General features: G+C 39.4%; 1 protein-coding gene across 1 annotated transcript; it reads left to right on the forward strand.

The window, feature by feature from the left end:
- Positions 1–22491: 22491 nt before the first annotated feature.
- LOC150031821 (uncharacterized) lies at positions 22492–23871 on the forward strand. The gene is made up of 4 exons (XM_090308288.1): positions 22492–22878; positions 22947–23145; positions 23302–23398; positions 23502–23871. Exons 1-4 carry the CDS (start codon positions 22492–22494, stop codon positions 23869–23871), a joined length of 1053 nt encoding a protein of 350 aa, XP_090164414.1.
- The last annotated feature ends 1415 nt before the right edge of the window (positions 23872–25286 follow it).

Genomic DNA, 25286 nt, shown 5'->3' on the forward strand with positions numbered 1-25286 from the left:
CGTCGTTGGTCATGCGTTAGAATGAAAATTGCATTAACGGAAGTATGCGATGACCATGCGTCCTGCCACAAGTTTTCTTGTGTTCACGTCAAGTATAACATGAATGCAAGTTTCTCGGGTAATCTAAGGTCGAACACAAGCACTTGTAACTATATGTTTGTAGTGATTGTGCATGCGGTGGTTGAATAAAAGAACGAAAGGGATGTTACTAAGTTAATCCTACTCCTACTTCTATCTATCAAACACCGCAATGAAATTATGCTTGAAAGGTAGAAATGCGACAAACCTTGACATGGAATAAATGTGTGGGAAAATAGATAAAGTGCGGAGATGTTTTCATTGCAAAACTTAAGAGTGATTGCAAGGGCAATGATAACGAGCAGAAATGCACGTTATCATAGTGCTAAGTTATTAAACAATGTTGGATTGTGTTGATGAAAAATGATAAATTGCATTCATTAAGCATAAAATCTATAATATTGCAGTCCCATGCGTCAGCGCATTGGAACTAATAATTTTTGTATTTTTTGTGTAGAATATGCGTTAACACATTGCAGAGATGCAATCATAGGAATTCATCGGTCTAGCACAACTTCACCGCAAGACTTTGCGTTGATCGCGCTTGCAAATAATCACCCAAGAAGAACTTAAATTTATTTAGTTTATCAACATGGTGGACGCATCCGGACGAAAGGACAATTAAGATCGATGGGACAGAAAGCTGACAGCAGTCGGATCCAAATTAAGTTGACAACCGATAGCAGTCACAAAGTACATCCAACTTTATCGGTGACAATTATTTGGTGCATCAGTCAGGAATTAAAGTTGTCCCATCTATACAACCAGAAAGGAAAAGCCGCCTTTCACCTTTGATGCCCTATAAATACCAAGTGCGTTCTTCAGAGAAGGGGTTAAGCAGCCGATTACTTCATCACCTTACAAGTTCACACCTTTGTTCATAGTTCTCTTTTTCATTACACAGCAGAGCTAGAGAAAGTGGCGACGCCAGAGATTGTCCAAGGCAGCTTGAGAGAGGACCTTGTGCCGCAAGAGCAAAGAGTGGGTTGACTCTCATGAAAGCGAGAATATCATTAGAGCACGAGTAGAATAGTGTAACACCTAGTGGCAAGAAATTACTTCAGGCCCTTTATTGTAATTGCATTGTTATTCTGTACTTCATCTTTTATCTATTCAACTGAAGTTATATTTCTACATCTGCTCACTCTCTTAATACGCATAAGTAGCTAAACTAGTTGAATGAGTTGAGAGGAACTAAGCTAATATGATCTAAGAAGTTCATTGCTTGCGATTGTCATGTTTTATGTTGTGTGAAACATCTCTTTAGAGTTGCTCGAGAGAGAATCTAAAGAAATAACCTAATGTCTTGAGAGAGCTAGGTTAGAATCTGACTTGAAAGAGCAAGATTAGGCCTGCATAAACAAGAAATAGGGACTTAGAGATAAGCTCTGTTTTTCAATGTGCATCGCTTGCATCCTGGGAATAGGAATGGTATTATGCGGTCGCATATTTGTGTGAATGTCATGTTGTCATCGCATAAATAGAAATAGACATTTATGTGTAAACCCTGTAGACTTATCTCATATTTATCGCATGCGTTCTAGCCTTAGAAACTGTGGCATTCACACCGAGAGGTTGTTTCCTATTGTATGCATGTTGCATGATCGCAAGGCATGAATGCAACCTAGGGAGTATTAGCCGAAACTCTTCTCAACTCATTCACCACATATTCATCGTATCTCCTGTTGCAAACTCTTTTCGAACTTTGCCGCATTTATTATTATTTTCATTAACGCATCAACAACCAACCACCTTATTCATTTACCGATTACCGCAAAGTTTTATAAGAAAATTATCAACGCAAACTATTTTCACAAGTCCCTGTGATCGACCCTGGACTTACCAGGAAACTCAGAGGAATTTACACTTGGATTCTGCTAGGGAAACTTGAGTGCACAACATAATTCCATCAACACATATAATCCATATTTCCATTCAATAAAATAACGCATCAAGTTTTTGGCGCCGTTGTCGAGGACTTCGGCAAAATAGTTTATTAACGGTAGTTTTTTTTTATTTCTTTGTAGGATTCTCAATCTCTAGCAAATTACAACCCGGAGATTGAGAGGACTTTTAGGAGAAGATTGAGAGACCGCCATCAGCAACCACAATCCGATAAAGAAGAGATGGCGGAGCAGCCTAGGAATGAAGCACCAAACAACAACAATGTCATTGCAAATCCAATTCTGTTGGCCAACAATCGCAATAGGCCCATTAGGGACTATGCATCGCCAAACCTCTATGATTTCTCTCCGAGAATCATGAGGCCTGCCTTAGACAGAAGTAGATTTGAAATGAAACCGATGATGCTGCAAATGATCCAAGCTGCAGGTCAATCCTGTTAGATTTTATGTCCTAAAATTTGTAGTTTGTAAATTAATAAACATATTCTGTTTTGTTTTTCGATAAAGTTGTTATTGAAATTGTAATCTTGAATCCAATAAACTAAGGTCCTAACGCTATTTAATGTAGTTTTAACTTTATGTAGTGACATAAATGTGGATCAAGTTCCAATATATAGCCAAAATGGTCTATAGTATATGAATAAGGTTGGGTGCCTTATTTTGGGGACACCATGGATGCGGCCCACTTTGTAGTTAGTACAAACGACGTGATCCTGAATCGTTCATATAGAGATATGTGAGTGGGGGCATCCTATAAAAGTGTGTCAACACATCCTACGGTCTCTTCCATTAGGTCACACTGTGAGATTCCTATAATGCGCCTGCATGTCTGCCCTGGAGCGACCTTACCAATCGGAGGGTTGTATTATAGGATTTGAAACTCCGTGAACTCTAGAAATAGATAGGGTCTCCTAGGTTCGTTTTCATTCTTGTCTTTCCAACATCGGGAACATAATGATTCCGATCTTTGAGGTCTGAAAATAAAGGGTCACACTTACGAGAATTAATAAGTGTTAGTAAATTCTTGACCAAAATAGTGATAACTGAGTTACTATAGGAATAAGAGTTATTCTGATGATAGTATCTAGTCAAGATAGTCTTGGTTCAACGGAGGAATAGTCGATCACCCCTCGTTGAAGGTTATTCTAAATTGTTAAAATATCGTTGCAAAATATAATTATGAAGGGTAAATTATTAAATTTTTTGCTAACTTGATTGGATTTAAAAGATTAATGTTTTTTACTAAAAATGATATGTTTTTCTTTTCAGCATGACTAGCTCTCTAGACAACTCTTAGCTTTCGAGAAACTAAACGGCGATAATTACTCAACATGGAAAAACAATATGAATTCAACACTAGTAATAGATGACCTGAGATTTGTCTTAACTGAGGAATGTTCTCAGGCCACTGCCTTGAAAGAAGCACAAGGTAAATATGATTTACTAGTTGCTGAGACATGTTTAGTGGAGGATGATACCTCAACCTGGATATTGGATTCAGAAGCCACTAATCATATTTGCTTCTCTTTTCAGGAAACTAATTCCTGGAAAAAGTTGGAAGAAGGCGAGATCATCCTCAAGGTTGGAACAGGAGAGATTGTCTCGACCAAAGCAATGGGAGACTTGAAGTTATTTTTCGATGATAGATATATCATACTTAAAGATGTTTCGTATGCACCTCTTATGAAGAGGAATTTAATATCTATCGGTTGTATTATGGAATAAATGTATAAAATATCTTTTGAAGTTAATGAAGCATTCATTTTCAAAAAAGGTATTCAAATTTGTTATGCTATACTTGAAAACAACTTATATAAGTTAAGACCAACTAAAGCAAAATTTGTCTTAAATACTGAGATATTTAGAACAGTCGAAACTCAGAATAAAAGACAAAAAGTTTCTTCTAATGCCTATCTATGGCACTTAAGACTTGGTCACATAAATCTCAATAGGATTGAGAGATTGGTTAAAAATGGACTCCTAAATCAGTTAGGAGACAATTCTTTACCTCCATGTGAGTATTGTCTTAAGGGAAAAATGACTAAGAGATTTTTTACTGGAAAAGGTCTCAGAGCCACAATACCCTTAGAGCTCGTACATTCAGACCTCTATAGACCAATGAATGTCAAAGCACGAGGTGGGTATGAATATTTCATCAGTTTTATTGATGATTATTCAAGGTATGGTCATATTTACCTAATGCATCACAAGTCTGATTCTTTTGAAAAGTTCAAGGAATATAAGGTCGAGGTTGAGAACCAGTTAGGTAAAACAATTAAGACACTACGATCAAATCGAGGTGAGGAGTACATGGACTTAAGATTCCAGGACTATATGATAGAACATGGAATCAAGTCATAACTTTCTGCACCTAATATGCCGCAGCAAAACGGTGTATCCGAAAGAAGAAACAGAACCTTGTTGGACAAGGTTCGTTCAATGATGAGTTTTGCTGAGTTACCCGATTCCTTTTGGGGACATGCATTAGAGACTACTGTCTATATTTTGAATAATGTTCCCTCTAAAAGTGTTTTAGAAACACCTTATGAGCTATGGAAAAGGCGTAAAGGCAGTTTACGTCACTTTAGGATTTGGGGATGCCCGACACACGTATTGGTGCAAAATCCTAAAAAATTGGAACGTCGTTCAAAATTATGCCTATTTGTAGGTTATCCAAAAGAAACAAAAGATGTTCTATTTTACGATCCTCAAGAGAATAAGGTATTTGTATTGACAAATGCCACATTCTTAGAGGAAGACCACATAAGAAATCATCAACCTCGCAGTAGGCTAGTATTGAATGAAATTTCCAAAAACGCTACAGATAGAGCTATTCATCTACTAAAGTAGTAGATAAAACTAGTACATCTGGTCAGTCACATCCTTCTCAAGAGTTGAGAATGCCTCGACGTAGTGGGAGGGTTGTTCATCAGCCTGACGATTACTTGGGTTTAACAGAAACACAAGTTATTTTACCTGATGTCGGCATAGAGAATCCATCGACCTATAAACAGGCGATAAAAGATGTCGACTGTGATTAATGGGTCAAAGCCATAGACCTCAAAATGGAGTCTATGTACTTCAATTCTGTCTCGAAACTTGTAGATCAACCAAATGATGTAAAACCAATTGGTTATAAGTGGATCTACAAGAGAAAACGAGACCAAGTCGGTAAAGTATGGACTTTTAAGGCTCGACTTGTAGCAAAGGATTATACCCAGAGAGAGGGAGTGAACTATGAAGAAAATTTCTCTCCTGTTGCCATGCTTAGGTCGATTAGAATACTCTTATCCATTGCCACGTTTTATGACTATGAAATTTGGCAGATGGATGTCAAGACAGCCTTTCTAAACAGCAATCTTGAGGAGAGTATCTATATGGCTCAACCAGAGGAGTTTATTGCACAAGGTCATGAATAAAAGGTTTGTAAGCTTCAAAAATCCATTTATGGGTTGAAACAAGCTTCTAGATCTTGGAATATAAGATTTTATACTGCGATCAAATCTTATGGCTTTGAACAGAATGTTGACGAGCCTTGTGTTTAAAAGAAGATCGTCAATTCTACTATAGCGTTCTTAGTTTTATATGTTGACGATATTCTACTCATTGGGAATGAAGTAAGTTACCTAATTGACATTAAGAAAGGCTAGCAACGCAGTTCCAAATGAAAGATTTAGGAAATGCGCAGTATGTTCTCGGGATTCAGAATATTCGAAACCGCAAGAACAAAACACTAACCATGTCTTAAGTAACTTATATAGATAAAATGTTGTCTAGGTATAAGATGCAGAATTCCAAAAGTTTGTTACCTTACAGATATGGAATTCATTTGTCAAAGGATCAATGTCCTAAGACACCTCAAGAGGTTGAGGATATGAGATGCATTCCCTATGCTTCCACAGTAGGGAGCCTAATGTATGCAATGTTATGTACTAGACCTGACATATGCTACGCGGTAGGGATAGTCAGTAGGTATCAGTCCAATACTAGATATGATCATTGGACTATCGTTATGTACTAGACCTGACATATGTCGATAGGACTTATGTCTAAGCCTCTATTCTTGTCTATGCGATGATGGATGATGCACATATACAAGGTGACCGCATACTATCATATCCTATTTCTAGGGTGCATGCGATGCGTAATAGCAAACAAAACTTATGTCTATGTTTCTATCTCTTGCTTATGTGGTTCTAATCTAACTCTCTCAAGCCTAGATTCTAATTTGACTCTCTCAAGCCTAGATTCTAATCTGACTCTCTCAAGTCTAGATTCTTTCTTTAGACTACTCTCTCAAGTATCTCTAAAGTATGAATGACGCATACATAAGACAAGATGATTGCATAAAGTGAAGATCTTAGGTCATGCTAGCTAAGTACTTCTCAACCCATTCAGAAATTTAGCTACTCATGCGAATTACGGAGAGATTGAACAGATATTGAAATGAGAATTCCATTTTCTATAAATAATGTGCAAAATACAAAACAAGGAAAAGTAGGGATAAGAAGCCCGGTAATAATCTCTTGCTTCCCGTGGCTTTTACACGGTCTTTTCACTCCAATGCTACCCAGAAGAATATCCTTGCTTTCACAAGTGTCGGTCCTCTCTCCTTTTATAGCACTTCTCGACAGTCTTTCGAGCTGTCTAGGAATGTCCTCTCGACGTCTTCTTCTCTTTGCTCGCCTCCGCGTTCTAAGTATAAGAATAACTATAGACTAATGGCTTATCTACTTTGTATCTGATCTAACTTGTTTATGGCAAACTTGTTAACCCTTTTGCAATGGTGGTCTCCGGTATTTATAGAGCTCAAGGTGAAGAAGCTTTTCTCTCTAATGATTGCAATGATGGGCAGTCATTAAATCTTCTACTTTGATGCGCCGATTAATGGTCACCGAAAAGTTGAGTGAACTTGCTACATTGTGTTGTTAACGGCTTGTCAACTAAATTCGGATTCGACCGTCATCAGCTTTCCATCCCATCATGATTTATTATGCTTTCACCTTGATGCGTCGTCTTTATGTGATCACCTTCTAGAGACACTTCTCGCGAGCACATACGATCTCATGACTTTGTGGTCACAATCTTTCAATGCGTGCGGACGCCGAATTCCTTAGATCGCAATTTTACTTGCGCCAAAGCATTTTTCCTGCACAAAATAAGTAAATTAGCTGCTTTTATACGATTGGCGCATGCGATTGCAATATTCTTAGTTTAACACTTTTGAACATGATTTTGTATATTTTTATTGTCCCATTCCCTCATTGTTTTACTTATTTACGCTGTAATAACGTGCATTTCTACTCGTTATCAAGTGCTCGACAGTTAACAAATGTGGATAAAGTAATTAAAGAGTTTAATTATTTATTCACGTACCATTGGAGCTTCAAGTTATAGGTCTATAAGGTTCCCTTAGTAGCTCAAAGAAATTAGTTGAGAATTAGTTTTTGGGTTAATTTGAAATGTTCAAATTAATAAGAGGAAATTTAATTATATATGATGTAATTAAATAGATTCAATTATATATAATATATAATTGACATAATGTATATGATACATTATAGTTTAATTGGATGAACAAATATTTGAATATGATTCAAATATATTTACTATGAATAAGATTCATAGTTGTTAAATTTAATATAAATATGATTTATATTAAATGCCATAAAATAGAGAAAAAGAACTATGGTTAATATATTGTATATAATGCAATATTAAAATTATAGGTTATAAATATAATATGATAAGTTGGTTATCATATTTATTTATTATTATTAATTATTTGATAATTAATTCTTTTTTCTCTCTAACCATTATAGTGGGAATTTAATCAGTTTTTATAGCAAATTGGGACAAATAAAATATGTTTTTTTTTATTTTTTTAAAAAATAATGGTCTACACGATTGAAGCAAACTTTGCTATGCGATAGAGATTGTATTCCTTAATCGTCTTCTTCCTCCAACTCCTAAACTCCCTCCTAACCAAAATAGCCAAAGTCCACCACTCCTGGCATCGAGAATACCAAGGTCACCAAGTGATAGTGTACTTCCTCTTTTGGTTCATGTTCTGGTTGTTGTTTGATCGAGGAGAGTTCGTTGTTGTTCGAAGTGTTCGAGTTAGTTCGAGGGATTTACTTGAAGAAGAGTTCTTCTAAGGTATAATCTCCAAACCCTTTTTTAATGTTCAAAAGCATGCTATAATTTATATTTTGATGCATAATCTGTATTGTTTACTGTAAATGTTTATGTTTTATCGAAATGAGATTTGGAAAATCCGCTTCCACTCATAGGTTCTTTGTAAAACGAGATCCTTCACATCTAGAAAATCATATAACAAAATAAACTAGTTCATGTTAGCACTCATAACATGCTTCAAAACATAATCAAGATCAGCTTTCCTCATGTATCTCGGCAAAACCCGGCTTAGAATCCAAAAACTTAATCTTAAATTCTAGTCCACGTAGATAATCTTCTTAACACCTTTGAGACTTGAACTCTATAAATTTCAAATTTTAATTTAGCAACCATGACCCAAAATAATAAATCCAAAACTTAAATTAATCCTTTGGGGTTTAAATCCAATTAACCAAATTGGTCCAAGTGTTCCCAATTTAACTTACTTAAAACGTGGCTTGGTCAAAAATTAGTTCCAAAATTCCCAAACAAAAGTTCCAATAGAAGAAAAATTCAATAATAATAGTTAGGGTCTCAAATTCCAAAAATCTCAAATAACTCCAAATAATCTTAACAAAAATGTGGTTCTTTGAATTCAAGGACAACCTCAATAACACTCAAAGGTTTAACACCAAACCAATCCACAATGGGGTTACCAAGCCCTGAAACTTACCAAAATGCCACCAAGAAGGAACTTCAACACCCGTTGGACAGTGCATAAATTCCCCTTCAAAACTCTGAATCTAAAAATCAAAGCAATGTGAGTAAAAACAAGTTCAATCCAAAATTAATGGGTATTCAACCTTAACCCAAAAACTCCACAACAACCCTCACACCAACCAGTCAAATGTTTGCCCAAACCCAACTTCAGCAAAAATCCCACACGAACAACGAAAACTCAAAACGACAAAAATCTAGGCCGCAGACAAAATCCAGTTAGTGGATGAAATCTAAACCAAAACTGGGCATAGGAGGCTGCAACGTGCGATGGAAGACCGTCGGTGACGAATGAGGCTGAGGACGAGCGGCGGAGTGAGGCCAATGGTGGCTGGAGTCTGCGGATAGATCGAACAATTGATGGACAGACTCGATTTAGCTCTGTTCGACAGCACACGATTGAGATTGATGGTAGGCGAGTCTAGGTCGTGTTGGGATGATGCCCTAAACTCTCGTTGGTTCCTGTAGTTTATAAACACTTATATTGAACAAACGCTTGTGATGTAATAATATATGATATTTTCTTCATTATTGTCTATGAAACATGAGATGTTTTAATTGCTTTACCACAAACCAACAAACTAAGATCCCTTGTTGTCGTTGTAACCTAATCATGTATATGGAGACATACAGGTAGATCATATCTTAAGTGATAACCAAAATGGTCTATAATATATAGGTATAGAAGGGAAAACTTCTCCTAGTGACACTACGGATGCGGCCCGCTTTGTAGATTGTTACAAGTGTTGGGACATGCTACAAATGGTCTGATTCTAATCATTCATGTGGAAACATGCAAGCGGGGACGTCCTATACAAAGGACTTTGTATAAGACCAAACGACAAAGTGTTATAGTCTCGTTATATAACGTCGTTCATGATAGAGACTTCACTTCACTAGGATGACCACAGTTAACATGACCTTAATCCTGAGTGAGTTGGAAACTCTTGTTTTTTAGGGCAGTCCTTTGATTTTCATGGGTGTGAATGGCCATATTTTCGACTCAAAACTATACTTTGGGGATTCGTCTTATTTGGGAGCTGGGAACTCAGCTACACAAAATGGAATTCACTCCTTTCCCGAAGCAGGGGTAAGTAGATAGATTGCTCTCTTAAGGGCTAATTTCAAGGCTTGAACGATGTGGCGCCACACACCTTCTCATGGCCCGAGAGGTGTCCACTCATGGTAGGACTATCAGATATTGTTCATTAGAGAGATCAGTGGTACTTAAGGAGTTAGATGTAACTACAGAGGCAAAACGGTGAATTAGCCCAGTTGTACTTACGAGCATCTATGAAGGGTTATCGTACTATTGACTGGTTATATCCGATGGATGCAGAAATATATCTGTGGTGAGAAAAGTGCAGTTGTTGGTCTTTAGTGGAGTGCCCGGCAGTTAATGGATGGTGGATCTCATGGCTAAAGAGCTTAGTCAGCTATTCACGTACTATTGGAGCTTCAAGCTACAGGTCTATAAGGTCCCCTTAGTAGCTCAATGGACTCAAGTTGAGAATCAGTTTTGGGGTCAATTTGAAGTGTTCAAATTGACTAGAGGGAGTTTGATTATATATGATATGATTAAACTGGTTCAATTATATATGATATAATTGATATGATGTATAAGATACATTAATTGGAGGAAAATGATATAAATATGATTTATATCTTGTAGAAGAGAAAAGGACTATGGTTTAAATGTTGCATATGATATGATATTAAAACTATAGGTTATAAATATAATATGATAAATTAGTTATTATATTTATTTATAATTAAACAATTGTGAGATAATTGTTGGTGGTTTTCTCCATAACCGTGCGTGAAAGTGGGAGGTTACATTCAGTTTTAATAATCGAAGGATAAAATGAAAGTAGTTTTCATTTTGCTAGAGAATCGGATAATCACTTCACAAGTTGTACACAACATATCGTTTAGCTAACGAGAGCCTACACGACAGCCTCAGTGTTTCCTAAATGATCGTGTATACGCGCATCTACCTAAACAATCGTGTTGTTTTTAGTAAGCGATCGCGCGCCTGAGCAAGATAACCTAAATGATCATCCTATTTTACTAAACAATCGTGCACCATTTACTTAAAGATCAAGCACCAGTCTATACGATAGGCTCCAAACCTCTCCCATTTGCTTGGTCGTTGAATACGATTGTTATTTCCTCCTTCCCTCTACCAAATCCAACAGAGCCCATACCTCTTGGATTCTCACTCCGAGAATACCAAGGTCACTGGGTGGTGGTGTCTCGGTTGTTGCTTGTTCGTGTAGAAGACAGATCATTTGGCTTGGAGATTTGAATAGATGATTGGCTTGGAGGTTGAGCGACAGCGAGAAGTGTTGTTCCAAGCGAGACCGAGAGCTAAAGAGAAGAAACGTTCTTCAAAGGTGGAGGATTAATGTAAATATGATTTACATTAAGTACCATAAAATAGAAAAAGAATTATGATTTGTATGTTTCATGAGATGAAATATAAAAACTATAGGTTATAAATATAATATGGAAAGTTGGTTATCATATTTATTTATAATATATTAATTATATGATAATTAAATCTTTTTCTCTAATAATCGATTGAGTGGGAGGTTATTGGTGGTTTTATGGTAATCGTGAGATAAAAGAAAAATTGTTTTCCTAATTTAGAGGGTTTCCTCCTTTGGAAATTTCTCACGGTTATTAACTATCAAGTGAAAGTGTTTCACTAAGCGATAGTTGGCATAGATTAAACGATCGTGCACCTTTGACTATACGATAGTTCATCAGCTGATCGTAGCTAAACGATCGAGTGGCTTTGTCTATGCGATAGGCTGCCATTTACTAAACGATCGAGCACATCGCCTATACAATAGACTGTGTTATCTCCCAATTGTTTGATCGTCTACACGATTGTTGTCCTCCAGTATATTCCTCAAGCCAAGATCATATAGATCTCAAAACTCCTGGATTCTCACACCGAGAATACAAAGGTAACCATTGTGGTGGTGTCATCACTCACTTCGTGAATCAAGTGTGACTCGATTGGTTTCGTGGAGGTTATTCGTTGTGTTCGTGTTGTTGATCGTGTTGTACTAGTCGTTGTGTTTGAGCATTGCTGTGTTTGGATGCTTGTAGACTATTCAAGGGATTCTTGAAGAATGTTTCTTCAAAGGTACGCATACTCTATCCCTTGATACTTGTTTAGCATACTGTAATTTCGTTTTGTGCATGACCTGTCAGTTTCTGTTTTAAGATTGTGATTGTATATGTTCAACTCGAATGGAATTTGGAACGATCCTTCCACTGCTCATGGAAATATTCATGCTTGATTTCCTTCAGTAATTTCTGTTTATGCATAATCTATTTGTTTTTTTGTAAGACTGTAATTGTTTGTGTTCATTCTCAATGGGATTTGGAACGATCCACTTCCGCTCACATGGATGTCTGTTTAGATTTCCTTCAAAGAAGTATTTTAAACTGTTGTAGTCGGTGAAAAATTGTATCTTCTCTCCATATAAATAATGCCTCCAGATTTTTAAGGTAAAAACCATTGCTGCCAAAATCATGTGTAGAATAGTTTCGTTCATGGTTATTTAATTGAAGAGAGGCATAAACAACTACCTTACCCTGCTGCATTAACACACACCCCAATCCCTTCTTGGAGGCGTCACTGTAAATAACGAAACCACCCGTCCCATGTGCTACTGTAAAAAATCTTCATAAGCCTTACTCCAAACAAAGGAAGCTCTTTTTCTAGTCAACTTAGTCATGGGAGTGGCTATGCAATAAAAATCCTTCATAAATTGTTGATAGTAGCCTGCTAACCCTAGAAAACTGTACACCTCACTAACTGTGGTTGGACGAGGTCAACTTGCAACTGCCTCAATCTTTGCAGGGTCAACAGATACTTCTTCCTTTGACACGACGTCCTAGAAAGGACATCTACTTTAGCCAAAACTCAAATTTAGAAAACTTAGCATATAACTTATTCACCCTCAAAGTCTCCAAAATCATTCGTAAATGCTCCCCATTTCTACTTCTGTCTTAGAGTAAACTAAGATATCATCTATGAAAACTATCACAAAAGTGTCAAAGAATTCCTTAAACACCATATTCATCAGGTTCATAAATATTGCAGGTGCATTCATCAAACCGAACGACATTATGATGAACTCATAATGCCCATACCTAGAACGAAAAGAAATCTTGGGTATATGATTGTCTTTTATCCTCAACTGATGGTAACCTGACTGAAGATCAATCTTGCAGAACACTATAGCTCCCTGCAATTGATCAAACAAGTCATCAATCCTGAGAAGTGGATACTTATTTTTTATGCTCACTTTATTCAACTCCTTGTAGTCAATGCAGAGACACAATTATCGATCTTTCTTTTTCACAAAAAGTACTGATACACCCCACAGTGACACACTAAGACGTATGAAACCCTTATCCAACAACTCTTGCAATTGAATTTTAAGCTCTTTCAATTCTATTGGAGCATTCTATATGGAGCTTTCAAGATAGAAGTTATGCCTGGCTCCAACTCGATAGCAAAATCTATCTCCCAATGTGGCAGCAAACTTGGGAAATCCTCTAGAAAAACATCCGGGTAGTCTCTTACTACTAGCTTTGAAGTCAATGAGACTTCAGCCTCTTTAGTGTCAACAACATTGGCCAAGATACTCCAAGCACCTTAATTAAGCAACCTATCAGCCTTCATAGCTGAAATTACTTTGGGCAAGACTATGGTCTCAACCTCTTTAAACTTAAAGCTAACTTCTATAGGAGGATTAGAAATCACATCCTTGCGGGAGTAGTCTATATTGGCATGATTAGTAGCCAACTAATCCATGCATAGTATCACATCAAAATCATGCATGTTTAGAACTAACAAGTCACATCTAATGTATGATTTGTTATTTCTACTTGTCATTCCTTTATCTTTTCAGAAGCTAACATGATTTCTTCTAATCAAGTAGAAACTGATAACACATACTATAAAGGTTCGAACTCTAACATGGCATGTGTTACAAATGATGATGCTATCAATGAGTGAGATGAACCGAAGTCAAACAAAACCAATGCATAATGTCTCAAGATCAGAAGCATACCTGTCACAACAGTGTTGAACTTCTCGACCTCTTATCGAGTGATGGAATACACTCTATCCTTCTGCCGCTGACGGCTCAAAACACCCTAATTCAGGCTCATAGGTTGGTCCCTGTTATCAGATGCATTCCTCTTGAGGCACTTCTCTGATATATGCCCTCTTTGGTCACACCAAAAACAAACTCCAGTACCGACTAGACAACATCCTCAATGACATCTACCACAAGCCAAATAGACTGGCTTATCCTCTTTAACAGTTACAGATTGGGAGCCCGCCCCCATTATCGTGGAGCTCTGTCTATATTCTGACTCTTTTTTAGAGGCCCTGGAGGCCTTTAATCTGCCTTCCTCTTCTGACCTGAAGAGCATTCTACTCCTTGTGATCTCTTGTTTCCCCCTCCTGCAGTGGAATCTATTTTGGCTGCTATATACAATGTTGTTGCATAACTAGTGGGTTCATGAGCCAGTACATGACCTCTTAGCTCATCCTTCAAACCTTGGATGAATCTTTCTATCTTATCCTCCTCTATGGCCACCAACTTGGGAGCAAAATGAGACAACTTAGTGAATTCTCCTTCGTACTCCACCATAGATAATACCCCTTGCTTCAGATTCATGAACTCTATTTGCTTATTAACTCATGTCGATAGAAAAGTATTACTTGTAGAACTGCTCCTTAAACTGATTCCAAGTAACCAGGTGTCATAAAATTCTCGGCCGACTGCCACCAAATCTCAACATCATCAGTCAACATAAATACTGCATACTAAAGCAAGGTCATCTAGGCATTTCATATAGCGGAAAATGGTTGATAACTTGTAGAAATACAAGTTATTTATACTGCCTTATCTAGATATTGCAGCCAAAAGATAGTGAATATGCACCGATTTTATAAAATTAGCTCAGAATTACAATATTTATAAATTATCACAATTACACCCACTAACATCTTTAAGATAGAAGAAAGGGAGATTTTACTCTGTTTTGCAGGAACCGAGTCACCGCTTGTGCTCAAGGCTCAAGAATAACTGATCAACGCATCTTTGTTATGCGCCCGTCAATCCACAATGAAGAGACGATTAACGCAATGACGGCGCAATGCGACAGTCGATCCAGAGCTGACTTTCAATCGCATGCGGTAATAAAAACAACACCGCATGCGAACTCACGATTGAAAGATGCAGCTGAGCAATGCAAAAGCGGAGGATTGAGACACATGTACAACTAATGGTTGTGCAGAATTGACGGTTTGATTGCATAACAGAAGGAATAATATCCCTCCATCTTCAAAATTTCCATAACAACAAGTGGGGACCACAAGGCTGGAGTCAAAGATCCTCACCTATAAATACCCCATAGATTTCAGAGAAAACATATGCTACTGGATACGGCGCTAATTGCTGCTAAAGTGTTGAGAGAAAAGGCTGAGCTAGACACTTAATTGAAAAAATCTAGGAAGAAGACGAGACAAGGCCGAGAGGTGAGTCTTAGTTCTATTCTGCCGACCAAGAAGCTCTATGCTGAGAACCCTGCTACCAGTTGGGCAAGCCTGAGAGGGAAACTCATCCATCCATCTAATCCATCCAATCCGGTAAGCAAATCTCCACCAGAATCGGTGCCAAGATGTTGGCGCTTGTTTGTATTTGTTCTATCTCTTTTCATCATTGTATTTCACTTTCTTTATCTCTTAATTCACACACCATGTATCAAACGCTTAATAGATATATTAAATGTTTCGATTGCTTTCATATTCCATTATCTGTCTACTTCCGTTCCTTCGTGAATCACCTTCTCCATGATGTCTTCCTAATCCCCTGGTAGTTAATATGAATTAAACAAGTACTTAACTTGTGTTAAAGAGATAATTGTATTTAGCTAAAGCATACTAGACTGCATCTTCACCTGTGAGAGCAGAAGTGAAGATGCCATTCTGATCTATTGAGAGAAGGTTAGAAGAATGCGTTAACTAAAGTGAGTAGTACTTCCAGACATGGAAGCAACCTTGCGTTCATTACGTTCGTCTCTGATTCACCACAGACATATAGAAGTGCGGTCGATCACGAAAGGTGTACGCCAAGAGAAAAACATAACCATACGTATGGCTTCAACGCAATTAAGAAACTTGCACTATTTATATTCGTTATCTTGCTCTTTCTGTTTGTACATAATATTTTTCACCACATTGCATGCTCTTTGCATAACCTTTACAGCCAGCCTGGACCCCAGCATCTTGTATCATGAAGCCTATATCTTGTATCATCTAGTTTAGGTTTACTGTACTTATTTTATTATCGCATTTTGCTGCTTTCCTTTACTTTACCGCAATTTTATATACTTGTACAAAACACTCTTTAAAGATTGAAAAACCTGGTCGCATATACCACGAACATACCACAATAACCTTAAACAGTCCCTGTGTTCGACCTCGGATCACACCGGGAAACTTGTTGTGGAATTACACTTGGTTCCAACGTAAGGAAACTTGTGACAACGCAAGGTATACTACAAGAATATTCATAAGTAACGCATATCTAGAAGTAGTATCGCATATTTGTCCACATGCTTAAAGATATAAATTTTAAGTTACAATGGTCTCAATGGAGGACATCCACAACTCTGCCTTCATAGGGTCCGTCAACGACCCATCAAAGGTATGGAGGCTATACTTCCTGAAATCCCTCAAGTGTTTGGCTTCAAAGGACAAGTCCTACACATTATGATGGGCCATAGGGACACATTATTACTTATATTCTAAGTCAGTCTACAGAACATATAACTTAGGCTCTAATTCCAACTATAATTACCCGACTCCCTAGGACTTATACTAGGTCGTTGCTACATGCATGCATACATTTCAAATCGACATTTTTCCATAATTTGATAAAAACCAACTAAATACTATGAAATAAATAACTTTAATAAAAGTTAATAATTGAAATTCATTTAACAGGGTACCCTTAAAACCTTAAAACAAAGCTAGAAAATTCTCATAAAAAGTTTTAAAATACAAATACCAAAACTTCAAGTTCAAACATCAAGACTAGAAATTTTAAAACATAAAATCCTAAAAACATGAGCAAAAGCATATGACTAGTCCCAGTGGCTCGATCACGAATTCCGTCTGTCATTCGCCAATGTACTTTTACCTTTTCTTGAAAAAGAAATATGAGAATGGGTATAAAATACTCAGTAAGTAATCCCACTACTAGGGTCAGGCTAAGGATTTATGTCCTATAAAGGCAATATGAATCAAAACTCTATACTAGTGGACCTGAAGATAAATTAGATTTTCTTTTTGAATAAGACATTTTCTCTAATTAGGAAATCCGCATTTTAATTAATTAAAAAATCCTTAATTAAAGTCGTAGATAGATTAAATTTACTTCTTGAATAAGATATTTTTTCTAACTAGGAAATCTAAATTTTAATTAATTAAAAAATCCATAATTAAAATAGTAAATAGATTAGATTTACTTTTTGAATATGACATAATCTAATTAATTCAAGAATCCATATTCTAATTAAAATTAGAAATTTCATAATCTAATTATTTTATAAATTCATATTCTAATTAAATTAGAAATTCCAACATAAAACCCAATTCTATCAATTTGAATTAAGTCCCAGTTTCTCCTAATAACTCAATTTAAATTAATTATCTTCTTTCATTTGGTTCTTTAATTTAAAATAATTAGGAAAAATATTTGGTTGTTATTGCATTTTTGGAGGAGGTCGCCACTTTTCCTAGGGTTCGTGAGGGGGCGTCGCTGCTTCGTCCAGGTTTCGCCGAGGGGTCGTCGCTGCTCACGCTATGGGTAAGGAGCCACCCATTTCTGGATTCTTGTTCATTTCGACAGAAGCAGGTGGTGCATTCGCCAGTCATCGGGGTTTTTGGTTTCCGTAGATGCGTTCGATGGCGCCGTCAACTGACTAGTAAGCCTACGACTTGTTGATTGGTAGGTTCGAAGCTGTACGGTTTTTGTGCATGACTGGTAGAGGTGTTCTGTTGATTGGTGGATTCGTGGTTGACTGGTGAGGTTGGGTTCTGTTGGTTGGCAGATGGTGATCTTATTGTGGTATGGGTTTAACACGATGAGAGTTGGTGATGATGGTGCGTACGCCTCTAAGACTGAAGGAGAAGAATGGAGGACGAGTTGCTCATTAACCTTTTCGTCTGCTTAGACCGGAGTTCGATGTGGGAGTGGGTGCTCATTCTTCAGAGGTAAAGGATTTTGGGTTGTCTGACGGTCGCCATGAGAAAGGTGAAGGGTCTGGTATGGGGAGTGTTGGGTTGAAGAAGAAAATTCGAGTTGTGAGGGTTGAACTGGTGGGCTGGGTATTGGGTTAGTTGTTGGGTAAAAAGTGAAGGGGGTGTCTGGGAGCCTTGAGGTTGTTGGGGACCCAGATGTAAACCGGGTTGTGAGGGGTGTTGAGGTGGTCCTTGAGGGAGCTGGTTTGAGCATGCCTGATGGGAGTGGGCTAAAGCTGAGTGAAGAGGGTGGTATAGTGCAGGGGGAGCTGGGGAAAGGGTCAATAGATGTGGGGGCTTTGGTGGGTGGGTCATGTAGTGCTGGGCCGGAATTGGGAGGCTCGAGGGGGCAAAAGTCAGATAATGAAGAGGTTTCGCAGGCTGGGCTTGGTGGAAAAGAGGGGCGATCGGTGGACACTCAGGTTCTTTGTGAGCGGGAGGAGCCGATTCCTAAAAACGATTTAGCTAGGGGTTTGGTCCAAAGGTGGTTCAATTGGAGGAGAGGTGTGGTTCTGGGGGTTCTGGATCTGGCGCGAAAGGGGGAAATTCGTGGGCAGGCCTTTTTGGGTCTAAGTTGAGGGGTAATTTGGAGTTCATTCCTCCATTGGTTGGAAATGATAAAGTTATTGTTGAACCTTGTGAGGAAATTATTGATGAGGGTGTTTGTATGTGGGAGAAATCTCTGGTTGGTCAGTTTGTGGATGTTAAACTCCCGTATTCTGTTATTTTTCGTCTTATTCAGAGAATTTGGGAACGTATAGAGATGCCAACTATTACCTTGTTGGCTAACGGTTTGATGATCTTTAAATTTCGGAAGGTAGAGTCATAGGATTGGTTGCTGGAGAATGGTCTGTGGCACTTAGGTGGCAAGCCCATTTTATTACGATAGTGGTCTCCAGGTATTGTTCCTGAAACCTGTGTTTTTTATTTTGTTCCTATCTGGATTAAACTAGAGCATCCCTGGAGTTGTGGACGGATAGGGGTTTAGCAGTGTTAGCTAGCGTTGTGGGTAAACTTGTCTCTTTTGATGTTGCAACAAGAGAGTGGCGACGGTTATTGTATGTGAGGGTTTGTGTTCAGGTGGATGGTGATTCGTTAATGCCTTCTTCAGTCACTATTAGAATGCGGGGTCAAGGTATAAGTTGAAACCTCGTAGGTGTTCTTGTTGTGGTTTTTTTGGGCATACTGGGGCGGTGTGTGAGCAACAGGGTGTGGAGAAGGGTCCGGAGTTGTGTATTGTGGCAGTCAATGAGGGGTGTTTGGAGAAGAATGGGGGAATTGAGAGTGTGAGGAAGGGGCAGGACTTGGGTATGGGTGCGAGGGGAGCTGGCCTAGTGGATGAGATTAAGGATGCAGGAAGGGCTGAAGAGTTTACTATGGTTAGTCGGCGTAGGCGTGATAGAGGAGGTGTAGGGCATAGGGGTGGTAATGGGTCACTGGGTACGGTGCCCTTAAAGAGCATAGTAGTTTATGGGTCCCCTGGAATAACGATGTTTGTAAAACATATTAATGATCGTAATCAGTTTAATGTTTTGTGTGATAAGAGGGGAGAATCGTTGGCTTTGGCACTAGTGCAAGTAGATCCTGATCCGTTGTTTGTTATGGATGGGATGTGCGGGAGTTTGGGCAAAGGCCTAGTGGGAAGTGGTAGGTGTGATCTATTACAAGATTCATGATTTCGTGTTCCTGGAATGTTAAGGGGTTGAATGACCCTGTCAAGTGTAGGGTGGTGGCAGACTTTCTAGCTTCCTCATCTTTTACTTTCTGTTGTTTGCTTGAGATGAGGGTTCGTCGTGAGAATTTTGGTATGGTGACGGGTAGGTTTGGTGATGCTTGGAGTTATATGTGTAGCTATAGTGTGCAGGGATTTGGGAGGATCTGGGTAATGTGGCGGAATAGTGTCTATGATTTTTCCATTGATGTTAGTGGGGATCAATTCATTTCTGAAACCTTAGTGGATATTGTATCTACTGCTAGGGTACATATTGGTGCTGTATATGCATCTAATCATGTGAGTGAGAGGTTGAACTTGTGGTCTCAGTTGATTGATGTGTATGCCTCATGGCAGCTTCCTGGAGTTGTTTTGGGGGATTTTATGTCACACCCCGCCCCAGACCACCCTCTTAGCCTAGAGAAGGGCGTGACTGCAGTAGTTATCAATCCTTAGGCTGACACTTACTACCTAAAAACTCTTACAGAATAACTCTGTAAAACAGTTTAAAAACGTTTTAGTTCGAAAACATTTTAGCCACTTACCTCGAACTCTTAGGAACTTTTCACTCTAGTAGCTCCTCGGGTCCCTTTTTCACCCCTAGAATCCAGATTCAACTTACAACTTAGATTACTCATAGTTCCGACCTTATTTGGAAATACTTCCTTCTACAAACTTATTCTAAAATATCCTAAGAATCTTACCCTAAACTTTCAGCTCATAATTTTTCATGATTTGGCCGGAATCTCAAAATCTTCAAGACTAGCCCAGACTGATTCAACAGTCTGACCCTTCTGCCTTCTTCTCAACCTCCAGACCATTTCCTTTGAGCTTTTTCCTCCGGAAACCCTACTCTGAAAACTAGGCTTCTAGAGCTTTCAGATGGCTTTTAAATCACTCTAAACGCACGAGTAGATTGAAATATTTCCTCATCCAAAGATGACGCATTCCTCTGAACCCTCACTGCCCTCTACTTTCTCTACGAAATTTATGATGTTTGTGTGATTTGAAAATGAAATCCCAACTCCCTATTTATAGGCGTTCATATTGCTCTTGGGATTGACAGCACTTACTTGGCTGCATGGCCAAATGTTTAATCCTCCCTTTATCAATGTAAGCTGACTTCACCTTGGTTTAATGTGTTCTTCCCAAACGCATCCAACACAATTTCTTAAGGTTTAAGAATTTCTCTTAATTGGATACCTAGATTTTAATTGACATTTGTCCTTACGTCTTCAAGCTTTGTTTGTATTCAAATTAGGGTTTTTAAATGCATAATCCATCCCAACGCGTCCAAATACATCGCCCAAAAGCTTGCTCGGCCGTTCAATGCATAGGCGAGGCATGGGCGTGACGTTCGAATCAAACAAAGCAAGGCTAACGCATAGGCGCTCTCGCTCTTTTCGCTCTCGAAAGTGTCGCTCTCTTCACTCTCGGCAATGTCGCTCTCTCTAACTTTCTCTCCCATTTTCTCTCCACTCTCGCTCTCTTTAGGTTTCTCGCTAGTCTCCACTCTCGTTCTCTCTAGCTTTCTCTCCAACTTTTCTCCACTCACGCTCAAAATCTCGCTCTCAATGATCTCGCTAGTCTCAATCTCAATGATCTCGCTCTCAACAATCTCGCTCTTAGCTACTGCGAACATTTTTTGTCTCCGTGCATCTTCTACACGTTTTTTCCAGATTTTCCCCAAAATAATTTCCCATATTTTTCTCAGTTCTTCAACCCTTTCTTCATCCATAACGCATTTCACATAACTTCTCTATACTTAGCCGAAATTTCCCAAACTCAATGTCCATATTTTTCTTTTCAAATCCCCATTCCTTCTTCACCCTTTCACACTAACTTTCTCATCAACCTACTCAACTTATTATACAAATTTAAATAGGGACACACAATTAAGTGGAAAATTAAGACAATTTAAATAAGAAAATACACTTAAGTGTAAAATTGGGATTCGGGGTTCACATTTTAATGCTATTCATAGTAGCTCGGAGGATTTTGGTGGTTGCCCTAGCTTGAGGGAGATGAAGGAGTTTGATGGGGTGTTATTGGAGGCAGATCTGGTTGAGTTGGGTGTGACAAGTAACTGGTTTACCTGGACTAGTAAACTTTAGGGGAATGGTATTTTGCGCCATTTGGATCGATGCTTGTCCAATGAGTTATAGAAGGTAGCTTTTCTGTATTCGGAGGTTAGAGTTGGTCAGTGGGGGATTTCTGATCATAACCCTCTTCTGGTTTCTACAGGGGAGACGAGAAGCAGGCCGCCCCCTACGTTTCGTTATTTTTCTCATTGGGCAGAGGCAAAGGGTTTTCTTGATACTATCAGGTCCGTGTGGAGAAGGTCTGAGGATGTGTCTCCTATGGTTAGTTTTGTGCGAAATTTGAAGGTATTGAAGCGGGTTTTTCATGCTTCATTTGGTAGGCGTATCTCTGTGTTAGCTCATGAGGTACGGGTGGCTAGGCAAGTTATGAAGACTGCTCAAGTTGCGGTAGAAAGGAATCCTAATTCAGAGTCGGTGTATGCGGAGGCGGCTCGGGCCATTGAGGTGTTCTGATCAATGGCGAGATTGGAGGAGGCGTCGCTCCGGCAGAAGGCTAGAGTCATGTGGCTGGAGTTAGGTGATATGAACACGGATTTTTTCCATCAATGTGTCCGTTCTCATCGCAGTTGCAGTGGCTTATTTACGGTTGTGGATGCTGGGGGGACTCGTCAGACGGTGCATGACAAGGTGGCAGGGGTGGCGATAGATTTCTTTCGGGGTTGCTTAGGGGCTCAGCATGTGGGGTATAGGGATCTTACTACCCGAATTGGAGATATTGTGCAATTTAGCTGGCTGGAGGAGGGGGTGGAGGCCCTTGGTCGGCCAATGAGTCAGAAGGAGATTCAGAAGGCTTTATTCTCGATGAAGTCTGGGAAGGCTCCTGGGCCTGATGGGTTTTTCGTGGTTTTTATAGAGCTGCTTGGAGTGTGATTGGAGATGATTTCTGTGACGTTGTGCTGAATTTTTTTTAGACATGTTACCTGCCTGATGGAGTTAATTCTATTGTTATTACTCTCATCCCTAAGAGGCAGGGAGCTGAATGTATGAAGCAGTTTCGTCCTATTTCATTTTGCAATGTTATGTATAAGTGTATCTCGAGGATCTTAGTTGAGAGATTGCGGTTGTGGTTGCCTGATTTCATCAGTGGTAATCAGTCTGGGTTTGTTTCGGGTAGGTCGATTTTCGATAACATTTTATTGTGTCAGAAGCTCATGGGGAACTACAAGAAAAGCAGAGGGAAGCCGCGTTATGTGCTAAAGGTAGACCTTTATAAGGCTTACGATTCGGTAAATTGGGATTTTCTGTTTGGTGTGTTATTGGCTATAGGTACGCCCCTTCAGATTGTTAGTTGGGTGAGGGCTTGTATTACTTCACCTAAGTTCTCTGTGATGATTAATGGTTCCCTTGAAGAACTTTTTTCCTGGTAGGAAGGGGTTGAGGCAAGGGGACCCACTGTCTCCTTTTTTGTTTGTGATGGTGATAGAGGTCTTGTCTAGGTTATTGAATAAACCTCCTGTGTGGTTTAGGTTCCATGATCGGTGTGAGCGTTTGGGCCTAACTCATTTGGTTTTTGCAGACGATTTGATGATTTTCTGTGCAGCTGAGAGAGATTCTTTAGAGTTTGTGAGGCAGGTATTGACAGAGTTTGCAGAGCTGTCTGGGTTAGTTACAAATGTTGGGAAGAGTTCCATGTTTGTTGCGGGTGTGAAATCAGGGGAGGCGAAGGAACTAGCTGCATATATGGGTGTCTCTCTTGGTTCGTTACCTGTTAGGTATCTAGGTTTACCTTTATTGGCGAGTCGGTTGAGGGCTGTGGATTGTGCGCCTTTGATACAGAGGATTACAGCTCGTAGAAGCTGGGCAGCGAGGTCCCTCTCCTTTGCTGGGAGGTTGTAGCTTGTTAGGTCTGTTTTACAATCCTTTCAGGTTTTTTGGTGTAGCATCTTTGTGTTGCCTGCGTGTGTAACTCATGAGGTTGATTATCTGTTATGTAGTTATTTATAGAAGGGTAGTGTGGTGAGTCGGGGTGGTGCACGTGTTGCGTGGGATGAGGTGTGCTTGCCATTGGGAGTATGTGGCCTCTTGGAACTAGGCTGCTATTATGAAGCTGCTCTGGCTTATCTTAATTAAGTCGGGATCATTTTAGGTGGCGTGGGTAGAGGCATATGTTTTGCATGGGCGGTCGGTGTAGGCTGTTCGGAGTGAGGTTGGGAGATTTTGGTGCTTGAGGGCTATCTTGCGAAGTAGAGATAGATTCAAACATCTGGTTTGCTTGATGATTGGCGATGGACGGTCTTGTTTTATTTGGTGGGATCCTTGGCTGCCGGAGGGTGCGATTTTGGAATCATATGGGTCTACGGTGGTTTATGATGCAAAGAGTAGTTTGGAAGCGCGGTTGTCGGAGTTCATGGATGGTGAGAGAGGTTGGAGGTGGCCTACAGTGTCTTGGGAGCTGCTTGAGATCTGGGGTTTTATCCAGGCAGTGGGGCCTAGGGTGAGGGGAGAGGATTATTAGGTTTGGGTGTCGGATGCTAGTGGTCGATTTTCTATCGCTAGTGCTTGGGAGAGTATACGTCCTCGTCGTCCTAGGGTGTCGTGGGCTAGTATTTTGTGGGCAGGGGGTGGTATTCCGCGTCACTCCTTTTGTGCGTGGTTAGCATTGAGGGGCAGGTTGGGTACGCAAGATTGGTTGAGGAGTTGGGGTGTGTTGTCAGAGAGGAGTGTCTTCTGTGTGGGGGAGGTGTGGAGTCGCGGGATCATTTATTTTTTGAGTGTGGATTTGGGAGAGAGATATGGACTAGTGTGTTGCGTCAATTGGGTTCGACGCATCAGGTGGCTGGTTGGGATGTAGAGTTGAGTTGGTTGTACCGAGTGGGGTCGGGTAAAAGGGTGCGTAGTAAGTTGTTCCGTGTTTTCTGGTGTACTTCCATATACTACATCTGGCAGGAGCATAATCGGCGGCTGCGTGGAGGACAACTGAGGTCGGTATCTGCTCTGGTTCACCTTATGGTCTCTACGGTTCATGCTCGTGCTACTTCCTGGTGAGTTGATATTCTTGGTCTTATCTAGTGTGTGTACGGATGTTTTTTCTTTTTGAACTTCACGTTGTTCTCTGTTTTGTTATAGCTCTAGTTTGTGGGGTTTTGGGTTCTTTTCTCTGTCTTTCACCTTGTGTTCTTATCTTGTTGGCTTTGTTTTAGTTTTGTTGCCCTGTCTTTGCTTGTGCTTTGTTGCTTTGATGCCTTGATCCCGGGCTGTGGGATCCCCTTTGTTGTATAATAATATCACCTATTCTAAAAAAAAAAAAAAAA

This window comes from Benincasa hispida, chromosome 12 (genome assembly GCF_027475165.1).
Source record: "Benincasa hispida cultivar pf3 chromosome 12, pf3_genome.v1.1, whole genome shotgun sequence".
NCBI classification, from domain to species: domain Eukaryota; kingdom Viridiplantae; phylum Streptophyta; class Magnoliopsida; order Cucurbitales; family Cucurbitaceae; genus Benincasa; species Benincasa hispida.

What these genes read in the sequence shown, in the direction of transcription:
- LOC150031821 (XM_090308288.1), top strand. Translation starts at nt 22,492, where the DNA reads ATGGCGAGATTGGAGGAGGCGTCGCTCCGGCAGAAGGCTAGAGTCATG. An exon ending in GGCCTGATGGGTTTTTCGTG is followed by an intron (nt 22,879 to 22,946) that starts GTTTTTATAGAG and finishes AATTTTTTTTAG; the next exon opens with ACATGTTACCTGCCTGATGG. An exon ending in CTTGAAGAACTTTTTTCCTG is followed by an intron (nt 23,399 to 23,501) that starts GTAGGAAGGGGT and finishes TGTGTGGTTTAG; the next exon opens with GTTCCATGATCGGTGTGAGC.